Consider the following 18,932-nt stretch of genomic DNA (forward strand, 5'->3'; position numbering starts at 1 on the left):
CCGGGAGAGGAATGGAAGGGGCAGGGAGGATGAGAGGCGGGGGGGGGGGGCTGCCTGTTCAGAAGAGGCGGGAAGGATTGAGAAAACCTGGAGGTGATAATTGATCGGGAGACGGTGATTATTTTGCTTTGTAGTGAATCGTGACTTTCATGCGTGCTTGTTTATTGTTTATGCGTAGGTATTGAAGTATGCAGACCACACCTGACACAGTCATGGTCGTGATAGGTTTAACGTATGTTTCAGCTGGCTGTGAAAAATACCGGTCAGCAGTGTGTGATGGCACATGCATGATGCTGAGGCAAAATGACTCTCACGATCCGGAATAATCAGCATGTAAAATTGTCATTTCTATGACAATTGTCCACCGTGTTTGCACCAGCCTTACACGGCGTTTATGCATCACAGGCCGTGACGTCTACAGGAAAAGAAATAAACTAACCGGCCGGTACCGTGCGAATATACCGCACGGGAATGAACCGCAATGGTGGCGGCGGAGGCGGGGGTGGCGGCAGAGGGGGCGGGGCAGCGGACCTCGGCGGCAGCTCGGCGCCCACCGAGCCGGTCCGGCCAGATTGTTGGGCTGGCAGCCCTCCGGCAGCGCTGGCTGAGCTGAGCCAGCCGTGCCAGATGAAGCGGCGAGCCGCACCCGCTCTGCCCGGGCTCGGGGACGGGCCACAAAAGATCGGGAGGGGAGCTGGCGGGCTCCGACGCATAGAAACAGCGGCGAGAAGAGTTGGCGCGGACCTCTCCCCAGTCCCCAGTTCCTTAGTTCTGCCTGGCACTTGTCGCTATTGCTCCAGCGTCCAGCGACGCGGTGTATCGACCTTCATTCTTTCTGCCGGGATATGGGACGTTCCGAGAAGTTGTGATGGTCTTTGGTTTCAAAATGAGCGCAGTCATCACACCAAGTTTCTGATGAACTGGAATTGGGTGGCTTTTCTCGGCGGCCGGGGCCGGCGCGGCGACGGCGCGGGTCGATGTGTGCGCCGTATAGCTGGCCGTCCCTCCTGCACCGTCTCTCGGAACCTGGACGGTGATCTCAGCTGATGGCTATTGCCCCGGCACGTCATGTCCCATCGTATCAGTGTGAGTGACACAGAGACTGTGAACGGACGGAGCTGGCGGACGGAGCTGGCGACCGGAGCTGGCGGACGGAGCTGGCGGCTGGAGCTGGCGGACGGAGCCGGCGGACGGAGCTGGCGGACGGAGCTGGCGGACGGAGCTGGCGGACGGAGCTGGCGGACGGAGCTGGCGGACGGAGCTGGCGGACGGAGCTGCAGACGGAGCTGCGGACGGAGCTGGCGGGAGGAGCTGGCGGACGGAGCTGGCGGACGGAGCTGGCGGCCGGAGCTGGCGGCCGGAGCTGGCGGCTGCAGTGCTGATGCCGACGGGCGCTGTACGAACGGACGGAGGGAGGGAGGGAGCCGCCGCGCCGGCCAGGGATGGAGGGCGGAGCCGCACAGCACTACTCAATGCAAATGAGCCGGCTGCGGTGAGCCGTAATGGGCAATGTGTTCTGCTTCACGCGGCGGGCCGTCGCGGCCGCCCTGCTCAACGGCGAAACGGCCAGACGGTGAGACGGGTAGACGCTACTGCTCATGGTGAGACGGGTAGAGGCTACTGCTCGCCGGCGAGACGGATTGACGGCCAGACGGTGAGACGGGTAGACGCTACCGCCCAGCGGTGAGGCGGCGAGACGGTCAGACGGTGAGACGGGTAGACGCTACTGCTCAACAGTGAAACGCCAAGAAAACCAGACGGATAGACGCTTCTGCTCACGGCGATACGGATAGACGGCAGACGGGCAAACGCTACTGCTCAACGGCCTGACGGCCAGACAGATAGGCGTCACTGCTCATGTGGCTCACGACTCAGTTTCCGTATAGCTCACAGATTGTGGTTCGCAACTCTTGGTCCATGGTTCACGGATCACAACTCCTGGCTCGCAGCTCATGGCTCACGGCTGACAGTGCAAGACAGATGGTTCATGACTCACGGTTCACGGTTCACGGCACACAACTCACGGCTCGCCAGCCTGGATCATGTGCTCGTGGCTCGCGCCTTACCCCTGAGCGATCACACTGGACGTCCATAATGCAGCGCGCTTTGGACGCCATAAATTCCGACAGCCTTCATCAATCACTAATCATAGCTCTCAGCGCAACGGGTGCCTGGCGTTCGACCTTTTGCTTGATGCAGCATAACGTTCATTTCTCAGGATATCTGTACGAGCACCCGGGCTTGATGTGTTGTGCTGTGCTTATTTTTCGTGGAGTGCACGGCATTTCGTTATGTAACGTGTGCTCTCGGTTAGTTCTTTAACCTCACGTTATGGGAAATCCGTCTGGAGAGAATGTATGGAAGTCGGTGATAAATTATCAAGATGTTCGGGCATTCATGCGCCCGCGGCTTGGTGATGCGCTATATCTGTTGTCGGCTCCGAATGCTGTCTCCGTCATGCGAAGTGGATATTTAGCATCTCTGTGACGCATGTTGTATCATCATCAGCCGAACCGAATGATCGTTGCCATTGCGGCGCCACCGACCGGCGATCGAGACGTCATAAGGAAACTGCACCTCGTGCTAGTGACGCCCGCGGGCGCCCTCGGCGGACACAGACACCCCCGGGCGCTGCGGCCATGAGCGGGCGCGCACGTGAGCTGGTCGGCCCGTCCGGCCGCGCCGCTGAGCTAATTAGTGACACACAAGTCTCTCCACCTGCACGGCCCGGTAAAATAGAGCTCATTATGGCGTGATAAATTAATGAACAAATTGCAAACAGCGCGCCGCCCCGTTACGGCCGGCAGAGGCGGCGGCGGACGGCGATCGCCGCCGTGGGCGGGGCCTGGCGACTGATGGCGTGACGTCACGACAACTGATGTGACGTGACGATGACGTGACGCCGTCGGACACGAGCCGGCCGGCGGCGTGACGGCGCCGGCGTCACGCCGTCGTGACGGCGGCGATGGCGCTGCGGCGCGGCGAGTCACGCCGGACGCCGCCGTCGCTTCCCGTGAGAACGAGCGGCGCTGTTCGGAGCCGTCTGCGGCCCGGCGCCGGTGCCGCTCGCTGCTGCAGTGCAGGTAGCGGCGCCGTGGTGCTGCACCGGCCGGCGGCGGGCTGTGGGGCTCCGCCGCCCCGCTGTGTGGCTGTCGCCGGCGGCGGCGGTGGCTTATTGCCCGCCGCTGCAACCGGACATGGGCGGACCGCGGACGGAGAGATCTCGCCGCGAGATGGCCGGCTAAATAAACTATACGGGCCGTAATTAGATGGGGGCCATCCGCATTCATAAACGTGGGGAAAATAATAAAGAACGAAGATACACAGGACGGTGTGATGGAGAATGTGATGGATGTTATGTCAACTTTGGTGTGGATAGTTTCTTGTAAAGTATTCTTTTTTTTCTTTTCTTTTTTTCTTTTGCTTCCGACGGGCTACAGCCCTATAGTCGGGGAAGAAACGTTCTGTCTAAAACTCCCGCTCAACCTGTGCAGTGTGCATGCGAGTACTTTGACGATGCCTTTCCACTTAATTATAAAAATGTGCTATATGTTTTAAGACTGTAGAGATGATTCAATTTCTTAGCGTTGAAACTGGCTACCACATTGGTAGCATCAGCAAATAACCAATTCCAACTAGCAAGAAGATAGATTGATAAATATAATTTGCACACGTCTCTCGACCATCTGATTGCCGAAGTTAACCTTAAATTGGGTACAGCTTCTGCCCGCCACACACATTGGAAAACGCTGAGTCCTCAACTTTCGACTATTAACACAAGTTTGTCGCTAAAAAAGAAAAACTCATCGGACGCAAACACTGGTGGGTCCGGTCGGTTCCACATTAATCAGACGGTTTGTGAACGGTCCCGGTTATCACATTGTCACGGCGATGGTGGTTACGACCTAACTTTGGCAGAGTGAAGTCGCGAATTGTTCATCCTCACATATGCACCAACAACCAAATGCGCAATTCGTTACACCCGCGTGTTCACGCGTTTGTTTGAGAAAGTAAATTTCGAGATGGTGTGTTCACTAACTATGTGAACGAATAAGAGCATGAAAAGTTAAAAGGTAGCGAGTAGCGTTGCGTATAACGTCTGCGCTCTTCCTTGACCCCGCGCATTTTTCTTGGTCAGTCCGACCTCACCTCAATCTAAGTCCATGAAACCTAATTTCGAAGCGATGGATAGGCTGGTCAGTAATTGAACCATTCGTTATAAGGCCGTGCCATTTCAACTAAGTGACATTTGCATTTGCATTATGCATTTCCATTTTGCAGTTTGCTCTACTTTGCACACTACAATGAGCATTCCACCGTTCCTTATCAGAAAACTTTGCTCCTTGCCGCTTTGCTGCTCCATGAGCCGGGATGAAATGGTCTGTGTTTGACTGGAGTGGCTTTGGACTAATCTTGCCACCGGGACCACTCTTGCCATGCTGGCAAAATAATGACCGAACCATGGGCCTGCCGCCGGCCGTGGTGCGTTAATTTCATACGACTTGAATGAATCTGGCCCGAGGCCTCAGCTTAGTTTGCTATGTGGGGACAGGGATTATGCTATGGGCAAAATGAATATGTGTGCTAGTAATAATAGCCTCACTAGACACACCGGTGCATTAGAAAGCAATGACTTAAACCAACTAAAGCGGACAACGTCAATAGATTCGCATGCTTCATTTAACCACTTACAAATTCATCACTTATTTTAGTGCGGGTGCCGAAAAATAGAAATAGTTTAATAATAAACAGAAAGGGTAAAGATAATAGAAGGAAATGTTTTTACATGAGCTTCACTTGTGTTATGCCACATTGAAATCCTGAGATAAATTGTGCGATGCAGGCAGGAGGCGGGAGCTCGGTTGAGCCCTGTAAGCCTTTGGCGCACGGCACCGGGTCGCCGGGTTCCGTGTAATGTCGCACATCCATTTTGGTCCGGTCCAGTTATAGAGCGCCCCCGAGAGTGGCATTTCTCGCAGTCGACGTCCGCCGGTGCGCAGCCTTTCCGACCTCGAGGCCGTAAATCAGTGAGCCGCGCGCCGGCCACGCAGCCTGGCTGGGTGACACGCCGGAGGACCGCCTGCTGCCTGTCGCTGGGAGCCGCGCCGCCCGCCGGCCGCCCTCACGGTGTCGCCGCGGAGATGAGACCCGCCCCCGCCCCGACCGCCACGCCAGCGTAACGCCTACTCTCCGCCCACACACTCCCATCCTGTCCTCTTGGGTCCAGCGACCGCCCGATCCTCTCCCCGTCTCCCGCCCCATCTTCCTCCGCTGCACTCCGCTCCTGTCAGTGTCGTTCAGCCGGTGAGGCTTCCTCTGGATCCGGTGTCATGCGCTGTAACATCGGTGGTTTCTGGCCCCAGTGCGTAATGGACGTTGGTTGGTCTTGATGTCATGAATTAACTGCCAAATTGATGAGGAGGTCCGCATGTCACTTTCAGTGTTCAGCTGCTCGCTGGTACGGGAAAGTTTTTCACCTGCCTTAATAGTTATCTGGAGTAAGCCTTTTTAAAGTGACCCAGGGACTGGAACGCACAGATGTGGAGTATCCGATACCGTTTCATTAGGAGGAGTCCAGTCAGAACATTCAGTTCGTGGGGGAGTCGAGTCAGAACATTCGGATCCTGGAAGAGTCCAGTCATAAGACCGCTTGGTCCAGGTGGACGATGTGTTTATCAGTCCCCCACCCCACCCAGTCCGGTTTCTACAGATCGACATAATTTTGGAGCACTTAAAGTCTTAAGATGTGTCGATGTCCAGTCGCCGACTGCAGAATAGTGCTATTTCTGTCATTATCACGGTCCAACTTTCTGCAACGATCTGCACAAGGGCGATTCTGCAGAGCTCGTCTTATCTGTGAGTACACGCGAATGTCCTTTGGTGGAAGAGGCAGTGACGCATCGTCGATCGATATTGCAGATTAGCAGCTGTTCTAGTATCTGCGTGCCGACTTTCGTGAAGAAAGGTGTGCAAATGGTGGGCATGTAAGCGGTGAAAGGTAAAATTGGAGTTATGTTATAGGATTGCGGTTGAAGCAGTTTTTTAGTGCCGTTGAAACGAACGAGAATGGAAGAGATTATGAAAAGTAACTTCTGATGTTCACGATATGTTATACTCAAGAATGTTTTGATGGAAGACATTAACAGCAATACCTATATCCTGCCGCAAGTTACGTTGAAACGTGTTTATTTTCAACTATGCTTAAGGTAATAAAATTATGTTTAAAAAGTCGAGCAAACATTATCTAACCAGCTCTGAAGTTACGCCTTCTGCGCAGCAAAATACTATTTGTCACTCACTCTTCATTGGAGTCTTATCCAAACTCCATTGATTAGCCAAGACAGTAATTGTCTCATGATTATGTGCTAAACTGGTGATCTTATCGAGACCATTATGCAATGCATTAATGCACGGTCGCTCGCCAATCATTGCAATCGATGGGATAATGAAAATGGCCGGGTCAATATCATGTAGATTTTCTTACTGAGCCCGACTGAGCCGACGCCCAGCCAGCCCTGGCGCTGCAAAACTGGTTGTGGAATTGGGGTAGGGTATTCAGACAGTGTGAAACGCGTAGGATGATCCAACCATGAAAGTCGCGCCATAAATTGCACGTACGCGCTGGTGTAATGAACATCAGACACATTGACGCTGACGTAATGAAATTGCCTATCTACAGTGCAGCACGCCTCTTACGCTATACTTTTGGCTCGCGCGAGCCGTCCTTTTGGCGTGTTAACGAGGTCGTTCAATGGGTGATTTAGCACCGGTGAAACCTCAGCGTCGGGTGGAGTCCATCGCGGCAATGAGGGCTCGCGCCTCGCACGCGGAGTGCACTGGGGGAGGGGGAGCGGCTGGTTCTGCATATGATCCCAATGGTGATGACTGATGTCATCGCTGGGCTAGTAGTACAAATCGCTTGATTTATTATTTAAGCGCAACTGGTGTTGACAATGCGTGCAGGGCACTGTTGGCCGATTAAAAACGCGAGTAGCATTGCCACTGCGGCAATGGCTATAAGCTTACTGCGATATATGCAGTTTTATTTATAAAGCACATGGTACTTCTGACACTGACGAAAATTACTGCGGAAGTCTTTGTGCCGCATTAATCAAGATAGAACCCCGGTTGTCCATTCGCAATATGGTTTCAAAACGTATTATCATCTGAAAACTAGGTATATCATGGTTTTGGGGCTGTATGATCGGTATGTAGCGTATAGCTATCGGGTGTCGCCATATCGGATTTATATCTTAAATATCCAACTGGAATTTAGTCGGAGTAAACACAGGTATGCCGAACTGGCACTTTTCTTCGTCATATCATGTAAGCGAGAAAATCGCATGCCTCGACGTCAACTTGTCACTACCATGTGATTCTGAAAAAGTGATGTAAGCGAATGTTCAGGGAATCACCAACTACAGTGGTCTTAATGGAAAATCCAACAGGGTTTTCGTTCGACTGTTTTTCAAGTTTATATTTTTTGGTCAGACGAATCACGCAATAAATAAACCGGGTGGAAATGGAGCACGGCCCTGTGTGACAGCTCTGATTCCACGGGGAAAGTCGCGGGTGTGGCCAACTCCGACACATGCTCGACAGAATAAAACCTAGCGTCGATTTATGCTATGGTCCTAAGCCGCTGCCACTACACCCCTCCCTGAATCGTATTCTCCACGCTGTTAGGCGAGCGCCCCGTGACGACGACGACAGTCTCATTTTGTGGTATCCTAAAATGCGCTCGAGTTGAACCATCAGTTTTGCCAGCCGTCGGACGTCACCTCCGAGCTGCCCCAGCTCTGTTTTGTGTCTCATCTCCGCTGACAGTTTGAACAACAACAGCCCCACAGCTCTGACGTTGTTGGTGGTGGTATAACAGCGGTGCCAGAAGCGCCGGAGAGCTGACCGGAGGGCTCATTTCCCTGACTTGGGCGCGGCCTGCCATGGCCCCGGGCCGCAGCACCAGCTCAGATTCAGCCCCAGCTCCAGCTCCGCGCTTTGTTTCGACGGACTGAGCTCGTTAAGGAAGTCCCGAGTTAATTAGCCGTAATTGACGCGGAGCCCGTGTGCACGTCTCGGGGTGCGGATCGTTGGTGCGCGCACCCGGCGCTGGAAAACTGCCCGATTTAGGGAAATGGGGTGGTGGCATGAATCACTCGCCGACGCTGGAGCGGGGCTGTGGTCACGGAGTCCCGCCCCCTCCCCCTTTCCTCCCCAGTCGGGCCTCCACATCACACTGCTCTGATGGCTATGCAATATGCATGAAGCCCCCGAGCGGTGACGAACTGGACTCGGGAGTCGCGGGGGGCAGTTAACAGTGGAAGGAGCCGTGGACTGGAGGGGAGCGAGTCACGAGGGAACGGGCGGGGTGGAGCGAGACCGCTGCGGTGCTGGCCATGCGTGCGTGTGCTGCAGTGGTCCCGGGACGCCCACCGATAACCCGCTATCTGCGGTTCAATCTCGGACTGTGCCAGCTGCGTGACTCTCTACTGCAGAGCGCGGCTTAAATGTCAGCGTCTGGTGATGCATGAACTTCGTAAAAGCGCTGTACCACTTTCTAGGGCGTTGTCTGGTCGGAACTATCACTTTGGGTGATGATGCCCGCGTGGAGCGTTTTTCAGCGGTCTATTTGTCGACCTTCCTTGACAAAGAATGCCCTCCATAAGTCATCCTTTTCCACTCGAGTCCCCCAGCCGCCGTCGCCTCGCGCCTGGTTGTCGCCCGGGACCGTCGCTCTGGCTCGATCGCCTCCACAAGGACCTCCGACGCCACCGTGCCCTCCGCTCTGTGACGCTCCAGTGGCCCGGGTCCGGGTGTCGTTTGGTCACGCTCACCTAGGCCGTGTGCACTGTGCACATCTGCTGCAGCGTGCTCACTGTGCAGTGCACACCTGCCACTGACCGCCGCTGATACGGCATCGCACGCAATGCGGCCGGCAGACCGGTCGGCCGGTCGGTGGTGGGTGTATCGTCCCATCGGGACCGCGGACATGGGCGAGGGAGGGGGTGGGTCGGAGCGGGGTGGGAAGGAGGGGGTAAGGAGGGAGGGAGGGAGGGAGGAAAGTAGTGGCGGGTCAGACGAATGGCCGCGGGGCGGTGATGTATGAATGTTGGCGATGGAAGTCAGTGCCGGTTATTGGACGGAAGTGAGTACCGTCAGACGCTGATGGGGTCAGTGTTCGGTACCCGGCGGTCGGTGGATAAAAGGAAATAAAGTAGAAGTCGCCGCTGGGGTCAATAGTCATTAGTCAGGTAGTGCAGACTGCAGAAGCATTGATCTGTAATAAGTGCAGTCATTAGGTCTTATTGGTCGGGGGAAAAGTGAGCTCTGCCTGGTGAGGAGTTTGAGTAGAGTACTGGCAGCCACTGACTATCGGGCAGTCCGCACTGCAGGCATCAGGTGCACAGCAGTCTCTGTCAAGCGGATAATGTCTGACAAATAGGCAGACTGGTTAGTCTGTGGGCAGTCTGTGACCAGTCAGCAGTGGTTATTTGTCTGTTGGATGCCGGCGGCCGGCGAGTACACGGCTCACCGTACTGTGTGACCGTCTCTGACACAGTGAAATTGGTGTGGCGCATACGTTTACTCCATAATGATATGGTTCTAAATGGCTGCTTAAGGTTCATCACTCGTGCCAGATGACAGCGATGGCCGCGGATAAATCGTCAGCCGGCGCCGCGGCGGCCCGGCGGTCCCATGGCATCTTATACGACCGACCACAGCAACACCGCGGGGCCTGCGATGCTTCCCTGGGGCAGACCACAGATACCGTCGGCCAATTTGTGACGGGAAGCTGTCATTCCTGTGTGCAGTTGGCGTGAGCCTGTGGTGAGCCCGCAGATGCAACTGGCAACTGCTGTATCTGTTGCTGTGGCTGGTCGTAATTAAATATTTTTCAATGGCTGAATCCCATACCTGTACCTATATAGCTTGTCAAATATAATGCGGCACTGAGTGATCAATTCTCATTAATTGCACAGAATCAAGTTCACTCTCATTTTTAGCTATAGCTTCGTGCTTGTGGGTGATTCAGACAGGTGATCACCCACGTTCCGAATTAGGTCAGTTCGCCGGAACCAGATTTTTGTTACAAATTCTTCTGTCCTTGCTCAATGCCCATGTTAGCTGGCGGAAATCACTTGTCACAACTGCCGTCTTTTATTAGCTGTCACCGTATGAGTCAAACGATTGAAGTTCCGCCATTGGCCTCGCAGGCTGTCTATTCCGGGGGCGATGCGCAGGTGGAGTGCTTACTCATCGCCAGCCGGGTCTCGGTGGACGTCACCTGGCCCGCTCTGTGGGCGTCACCGGGCCCTCTGTGGACGCCGCGGTGACGGTAATGGGCCGAGACGTAACGGGACGCTACGCTTCCGCTCGAGACGCGTTATTAGATACCAATGGTAACGGACGATATTCAGACATAATGCCTCGAATTGGAGGGATAGTAATCCGAGTTCGAAGCTGTGTTTTGAGTGAAAGCGGCACACAAATTTATAAGAATTAAAAGCTAGGGTAGAGAGCGAAGAATAGACAACCTTTGTCTGCATTTCAATTTGTGAGTAGACCACAGCGCAGGTTCATTGATTGCATCTGTATAATTACACAACCGTTTTTCATTGAAATATGCCAACAGTCAGTCGTTCCGATAGCCACTCGCTGCCACATCCACTCGTGGCATGTGAGCCTTTGGGTTGACACCTCGAATGTCATGGGGAAGTGGTACCCGTTTCCTGTCCGGGGCGTCATATCCGCATAGTCTCGCACCTTTCGGCGGCTCGACGCGCGATGCTGTCAGCCACAAGTGACGTATGGCCGTCAGTGATACCGTGCTGTTCATCAACTGCAGTCACTGTTCAGTGTTTATTCAGGCCGGTGAAATAGGCGCCCCACGGGGACGGTAGGCGGTATAACATTGAACCGACCGGCTCAGAAAAGAATACCGGTGTTCTATCCGCTTTGTTGAACATCACACGAGCCGGCCGGAGCTTACCGTGTGGGCATACGGGCTGCAGTGGAGACGGTCCTGGCGCGGCGGTGTGAACTGGTGCGTAGGTGTACACTGTACAGTGGATCGGGATGTTGCACCATTGCATTGGTAATGCAAGCTCCAGGAATGGTGGTGCGGACTTTTCTTCAGCTTCAGCGCGCCTCTGCATCGCATGCGGTCCCTGTATGAAATCACCAATTCAAATTGATGGAGGAAAACATGACTCATTGTCACGATGAAGCGGTTCAAATGAATTGTTGTTCATTGGGAGTGGCAGGGAATTTCACTTCGATAATGGACGACAATATTTTACTCTCCACGTTTGTCGGTATTAATTATTTTCCAGGTCAGTCGTTTCGTGAATCTCCGTATTAAGGCAATCACATGACTGGGCGAGCCATGGAGCGGCGGAACGACACGATTCGAAATAATAACATCTGTTAGCCATTCATATTTCTGCCAGTATCTCCGTCGCCTTTGACACGAAGAGACAGTGTTCATTAAGCTCTGCTGATTTGATGTGCGGCCAGGCCGGGGTCACGCCAGCGCCCCTGTTCCGCCGCTGTGGGGAGTCACAGGCCGTCTCCGAACGGGTCCATCGTGACACACGACCATCCATTGCCGGCGCGGTGAGACCGGTGGACAGTTAGACTATTAGGCCAGTCATCTGGCGTCTGGGGGTAGTGGGTCAGCCGGCAGCGCGGCACGGCTCTGCCGGAACCGCGGCACACCGGCGGCACCGGCGAGCTCTGGGAGGGCGGCCGCATGCGGCGCTCATTTGGTAACCGGCGGCCCATTGCGCTGAGAGGCCGAGCAGCCCCGTCGGTCGGCGTCGCCTCATTGCACGGTTGCGGTGTGTCATTTGAGGCGGCTGCGGCCAGACAATGACTATGATGAGCCGTCGGAGCACTAATGTTAGCGCTGGCCGCTGCTCGGGGCAGGAGAGTGCTGCCGCCCCGCAGCGCGCAGTCGCCGCCCCGCTGCCGTTCCATGCAGCTACAACTGAGCGACCGGACATTGGTAACAGGATACGAGCCACGTGATTCTGTCAATGTTGGACTGCATTAGAATCGCGACCATCACGTGATGTATTGGATGCATACGACATCAGTAGTTAATCGGTAGTCCATTCGAACAGCTGCATGTCGTTATCGATGTAACGATATGCAGTGACAGCAGGTACTTGTCTGATTGTCTGTGCCTATGCTCTGCGGTGTGTATTCTGTAGTCTCACGGTTAGTTTTTGCTGGCCAAATGGTGTCTAAATTTGTTCCGTGGTCGTATTCTTGTTACGCGGTCTCCAATACTGGCGGTGCGGTTTCTGGTGATTGCTCGGTCTCTGCTGGTTCTGCCCGTCAAATGACAACTTACCCGGCGGAAAACTCGCTGAGAAACTGTTATATACCTCCAGCGAAAGCCTTGGAGTTGAAATCACCGGATGTGCGACCACAATGGATGTGAATATAATTACGATACAAATGGATGGGAGGATGTGGCCATTTTTCAGCAGCGGCCGCCGCCTGTCAGCGGCTCTGCGAGCTGTGGCCGGTGCTCGAACTGACCGCTGCTGGACCGACCAGAGAGCGCGCAGACCGGCGACCGGGCCCAGCCGGGTGCCGGGTGAAAGGCTCGTCCATCTGACCCGGCCGGCCGGCCTGTAATAATCAAATCATGAGTCGCGGTAGCATCGCCGAGCACCTGGCGCGACGGCAAGCCAAGTCGGGTGCTAATTCACCACGGGCCAGGTCGCTTCACGGCGCCTCCGTTAGAGTTTCACGAGAATCGGCACGCCATGATTAGCTCTGTCCGGAAAGTTGATAGCCAACTATCTTGATATTATTCACGCGACCTCCGTGGCTCCAGAGATGATCCGATGACCGGTAAAGATCCGGTTGATAAGTCGCGACCCGGCACCTCCCCAATCTGGACGGGGTGATGGATCAATCATACTCCCCCGGGCCAGTCGTAGCCAATTTGACGGCCTTGTCAGCGACCCGCCGATCGTCTCGTCTTCTCGATCGATGCTCCTTTTATCTGTTCTGGCCCACCTAATTCAGTCGTGAGGCCGGGAGTGATTTGTCGAGCCGTTCGAATAGGGTAAGGGCACTATACGAGACATGGTAAGGACGCGAAAAGTTGTCAAATGAGAGGCCATGTCGGTTGCTATTAATCTGGATATAGTTACTTATGCCGCCAATTTGATGAATAGGAGCTGGTGGACGACTGCTAGATTCGTACCGTCCTTTCTTTGTTTAGTGAATGGGCTAAGTGACAGTTTGGCTACCTATCTGCTTTTGCTCTTCTGTGGTATACTACCTTTTTGTTACAGCCGCAAGGGTTAATAACCTTTATTGCTCGCCACTGGACTTCATGGTTCCTTGGAAACTCCCGAGGCCAGAACACAACTCTTTCCGAAAACACAGCTCCCTAAAGAGTCGCTATCGGCCTGCTGGCAACTGCAGACTTGTAAGCTCCCATTTCTCCCGGATGCGTGTGGCACATCGCTGCACCGTGACTGTTCTCCTTTCTGTGTTCTCTCCCCGCCGGTCAGTGCCGCTCTTCCACTGTGTGACGTCACAGCCGGCTTGTGACGCCGGCGAGCTGGAGGTCGCGGGGTCATGACCCGGCCGCGGCAGACGACCCTGCGACTGGTGACCCAATGACCCAACGGTCACTGCCCGACCTGGGCGGGCCGGGGAGAATCAGGGGCCCCGAGAGGCGTGGGTGGTTCGGTGCTGTAATCGCCAGCAATAGCATTGCGTTTTGGGAAGGACTGATTGGGAGTGCCGCAATTGTGCAGAAGCTTACTGTTGTTGTAGATTTGGCTCACTAAGTGAATGCGACGATTGTGTCGGTACTTGTCGTCGTGCATAAACCGCAAACAATATCTGTATGCCTGCCGATCGAATGCACATTGGCGATGGTGTTGTGTGATGTGCCGGCTTTCCTGGACGTGGCTTTACGTCACATGATCGGTACATTCATGTAAGCGGGCAGCGGCGGCCAGGTGCAGCGATCGATCGCAAAGAATCGTTTATCATTGCGTGCTGCCAGTTGAAAGTTGCCTCCGACCGGCCGCCATAAAAGTCGCCTTTGTCATGGCGTCGCCCCCTGTCGCACCCCGCTCCCCCTGGCCACTCCCTCTGTAGCCGGAGTCCCTTATAGATGACGTGACGTCATCGAACGCCGTGCCGATGCCGTGTGATGGCGGCTCGCCGCTCATCTCACCAGTCATCGTGTCCGTCTGCAGAGAGCTGCTTCCGGTGGCGTGATTGTCGGCCGGGCGGCGCTCCGGTTTCTGTTATACATCTGACCGACAATGGCGAGCGAGAAGACGATCTTCTGTTCATACATGTCACCGAAAGTGCCGGTAGCACTCAGATGTCGATGTGCAATTGCTACCTCACCCTTTCTCCTATGACCGTGATGACTAACTCAGTAGTGGCGGAACGCCTTCAGTTAAGGGGGGGGGGGGCACTGCCGACTTTTGGTCCCATTCTTTCCATGCAACGCCCATAGGGCTAATGTTAAAATGTCAAAATCAAAAGGGGGCACGGTGCCCCGTTGCCCTCCCCGTTCCGCCGCCTATGGACTAACTCCCTGGGTGTCCACGAATGATAAATTTTGAGGATAGATCAGCAGTCAGATTATTATAACAGACGTCTCGACCACAAAATGCAGCCGAACACAGTTTGAACCGATCTCGAGCTGTGCTTAGTTGTGTAGCCGTCTGTGAGTCCCCTTTCTTGCTCTGACACTTCCCTCTCTGTGTTCCCACAGTGGAGTGAGGAGAGCTACACCAACTTCGAGAAGGGCATCAACTGGCGCTCTCACGTCGTCTGCGACGTCGCCTTCACGGACGTCAACAACTGGCTGTGGACGCCGTTCATCGAGCGCGGCGAGGCAGAGCGCATCTACATCGAGCTCAAGTTCTCCATGCGGGATTGTTCACTCTTCCCGGGCAAGGCGCTCAGCTGTAAGGAGACGTTCAGCTTGTTGTACTACGAGTTTGACGCGGCCACCCGTGAGCCACCGCCCTGGGAACCGGAGAGCTATAAACTGATCGATCGAATCGCCGCCGATCGAGGTCGCTCCTCCACGAGCGACCAGCAGGTGATCAACGTTGAGACGCGCTCCATCCCAGTCACCAAGAAGGGCGTCTACTTCGCGGTGCGCGACCAGGGCGCGTGCATCTCCCTCCTGGCCGTGCGAGTGTTCTACCGCACGTGCGCAGAGGTACGCGCCGGGTTCGCGACGTTCGCGTCAGCGCCCACCGGACGCCAGGAGACTACCATCAAGACGGCACGCGGCACGTGCGTGGCCAATGCGGAGCCTGGAGAGCGTGGTCTGCCCCAGTACATCTGCAAAGGGAACGGCGAGTGGGATGTGCTGGACGGTCACTGCAACTGCCGACCTGGATACGAGGCGATAGAAGCCAATCAGACATGTCATGGTGAGTGCATTCCATGGATTTGTCTGCGATTCTAAACACAGATGAGTTTGTAAAAGGATTTCATTATGACGCGACATACCTATGTCGTGTTATTTGTCAACTTTACACTGAGTCGTTCTGCTGTTAGCTGTTGACAAACTGTCAGCACACAGCCTTGCAGCAAAGAAGCCCTGTATTGGCATCGCGATTTGACGTAGCCCCTTCAGTCTGGTGTCAGTTGCCACACATGATGCATGTAGTTTCTTTCTATATTTAACCGTTATCGGCCTCGGCTCTGCAAACCAATCATCACGAACGAAGGCTGACAGGGGCGCGCTCACACTTCCAAATACCAGGTATATGACGGCTGTCTGAGGCGTCGTTTTCCATTAGCGCCAAGCCCAATAGCCCTGATAGCGCTCGCGTGCAAGCGATGCCGAGCTTTTGAAGCTCGATCGCAAATGAAAATGAATCGCTCTGTCATCGGGGTGAGTGTTCGGAGCGGGGGCGTTCTGAGCTGTGTGTCGTATGTGAAGAATCTGATTGGTCGGCTTCGAGGGTGGTCCCATTCATACGGTGACTGGCTGCCCATATATGCCCCGAGTTCTTGAAGGGTGCTTTGTTCTTCGTCTATTTTTTCTGATCCATTTATCGCACTAATGAAGCAGGCCTCTCGAATCGCGAAAAAGTAATTCCCCTGATGTCGGAAAAGAGGAAAATGTCGTTCGTATGGCTATTCTGTTAATTAGATGAGCCTTTGGGCCTGGAAGTCATTCATGTCAGTCGTTTCCCCGTAGATGGGCACTCGTAAACGTGCTTCAACGTCTCCGGGCTTCAGACTTTCACTTAATTGCATTAATTGAATTTAATTGCCCATATTTGATACAATTGTTTACATTGGAAAAACGGACAACATTAGGCGTTGGTACAGTTTTCAGTTATGAAGTAATCGGAGCTCGCATTAATGACTTTTTTAGTTATCCCGATTCTCCCAGTTTCCTTCAGTGTATAACCCACTACAGTTGGTATAACTATGAGTTCGTCAGAGCGTCAGAGGCATACCTATTACCTATACCACCATGCATCTTAACACTGACATCATAAGGTGCTGCCGAGTGAGGCCAGTGGTCGGGCAATAAGCGTGTTATGTCGTGGCGCTGATGACCTGAAAGGATCGCGGGGGATCTGTCAAATAGCTCATTTCGGGTGTAATGTGCTCATCGGGAGCGGTCGGTATAAATGCTGGAAATCCCGCTCAAAGAACATGGAACAATACAGGACAATGGACCTTGTAATACATAGAGCGAAACGCTGGAAAGCCCGCAGAGGAGGCGGGATAATGAACCTCACCAGTGACTTTGTAAGTCAGCCGAACGATGGAAAGTACGGTAAAGGGACGATAGGGTACGATAAAGGGACGATAAAGCTTATATGTACTCTATTCGGAGCCACACCTCCTTACAAAAATACTTGTCTGCTATTTCTCCTCTCACGTTTAAGTACATACTGTTTATTATTATTATTATTTTTTGTTATACTTATAACAGCGTGTGTCCAGTTCGAACGGGCTGCAGGGTTGGAGGAGGGGAGGATATCACCAAAGCGCACGGTGCCGCATGCCGTTCCGATCGTTAATGTAAATGAGCCCGCTATCGCTGCGGCGCTGGTCCCTATATATAAGGTGATTTCGCCTCACGCTGTAAGTGCCGGAGCGGATCGGACGGAGAGCAGGACCAAATTAAATCGGAGCCGTGTTTTGATGGGGAGATGGGTGTTGGATCAGGCCGTGAATATGTAATACCCTCGATCGATTAGGCGTTTGTAAATTTATTAGCACACGGTTTTGAAGATCTATCACTTTTGACTCCTCAGTGTGCTGCTTGGATTATTATATAATTATTGTCGAAATTATATGTAGAGGTGTAAATATAATACATGTGTTATTGCATTTAAAACTTTAAATCCATTAACTGACGGATAATATCCGAACACCAGCCAGTCCTCCGGAACCGAGAGTGCGTATTGCTGTCCAGCTTTCGACGCCCGCCGGTATCCACAGCACTCGACCGTAAAATGTTCTGCAGCCAGAGGCGCCGCGCCGGAATGATGCAGCGCCTAATCCACCGGAGCTGAGCCCCGCTGTCGTTTTTGCAGCCGATATTAATGCATTATCTTTATCGGCTGTGACCATTAGCCGTCGGTTTGGCACGTGCATGGTGCCGCTCGGCGAGGACCGAGACCGGGCTCGGGTGGGCACTGAGCGGCAGTAAATCGGCCGATGTCAGCCCGCTGCGGCTCAGGACGGCAGGGCGGGTCCGCGCGGCGTGCAGGGGCGATCAGAAGGGACCGAAGCTGGGCGTCAGCCGTGGGATCAGAGCTGAGAGACAGCCGTGGGATCAGCAGGGATCAGAGCTGGGCGTCAGCCATGGGATCAAAGCTGGGCAGATCGTCAGACGGGCTCAGAGCTCAGAGCTTGGCTGGATGTCAGTTGCTCCTTGTTTGACGGTTAGCAGTCCATTGAGTAACTGCGCCAGAAGGGCGTTCTTCTGAGAGCAGCGGCATGTAACGTTGATATTGGCTACGACTGATAGTTAGTGTCGCGAAGCCCCGGATTCTCATATCGCACCACATGGCCATAGAGTTTTCATCCATCAGCTGATGTTTGAAAGCTTGACAAAGGTACGACTCAATTTCAATATTTTTTTGCGTACAGTCAACTTGACCGCAGGCAGCAAGTGCCGCATCTATATAAATCACACTTTTCGTTGAATCATTTTGCATTACACCCAACCGAATGGGCGCCGCCTCCCCCGATTTCCGCAGTCTCTCTCGTCCGCCGGTCCTTGCCGGACCCAGACAATCGGAGACTGTCTCTCCCCGTGCCTCTCCAACGCGGCCGACCGGTCCTTTTTAGACGCGACCCGTGCCGGCTCTTCCCCTAATTGGCCGCGAGACCCATCCGACGATTTATCTGAGGAAAAAATACGGCGATGCTGCGGCCGGAAGAATAGACTGGTGGCTAGAGCAGTCAGATGAAAGGTGGAGGAGCGGTGGAGAGGAGGAATATCCTGCTCGCAGACTGGACGTGAGCGGGTTTTTTCTTTGATGCGCCTGCCCGCGGGCGCCTCTTGCACACGTGCCGCGCCGTCGAGTGGCTCACATGGAGGCGGTGTGACCCGTATTGGACACTGGGAACAATGGCCGCAGTCGGTGGGCCGAGATATATCAGACGACCCACGGCAGCTTTAGTTGTCCGACTCGGTATTTGGCTGCACGGAATGTGTTGGAGCCCATGTCAGATCCGGTACTTCCACAGCCCACAGGGAAATCCTCTTTTATTCCGTGGCTGTGAGCGCAGCTTAGCCATCCCATTTAGGAACTGGGTTATCATTTAATTGTTTCCTGGCTATCGCTGAAAAATGCTGCCTAAGTACGGCTGAATTCAGACATTAGGATGTGCCATTTGTTGTTAACACTTCTATTCTTGACAGCACGATATCGCCTATATATTTT

At 54.0% G+C, this 18,932-nt stretch overlaps 1 protein-coding gene across 2 annotated transcripts in view; it reads left to right on the plus strand.

Annotated features, from left to right (window-relative positions):
• LOC122373036 (ephrin type-B receptor 2-like) overlaps nucleotides 1–18,932 on the plus strand; it is a 57,238-nt gene that overhangs the window by 24,848 nt on the left and 13,458 nt on the right. Inside the window, exons 1-2 of one of the 2 annotated variants that reach the window (XM_043350779.1) lie at nucleotides 14,588–14,591; nucleotides 14,768–15,440. In XM_043350779.1, coding sequence (XP_043206714.1) covers nucleotides 14,924–15,440 — 517 coding nt within the window. In that variant the 5' untranslated portion in view covers nucleotides 14,588–14,591; nucleotides 14,768–14,923. Of the gene's footprint in view, nucleotides 1–14,587; nucleotides 14,592–14,767; nucleotides 15,441–18,932 lie in introns of those variants that run through there. The other variant, XM_043350770.1, reaches the window with a different exon arrangement.

The sequence above is a fragment of the Amphibalanus amphitrite genome, unplaced genomic scaffold (assembly GCF_019059575.1).
Source record: "Amphibalanus amphitrite isolate SeventyFive unplaced genomic scaffold, NRLGWU_Aamphi_draft 000038F_arrow, whole genome shotgun sequence".
NCBI lineage: Eukaryota > Metazoa > Arthropoda > Thecostraca > Balanomorpha > Balanidae > Amphibalanus > Amphibalanus amphitrite.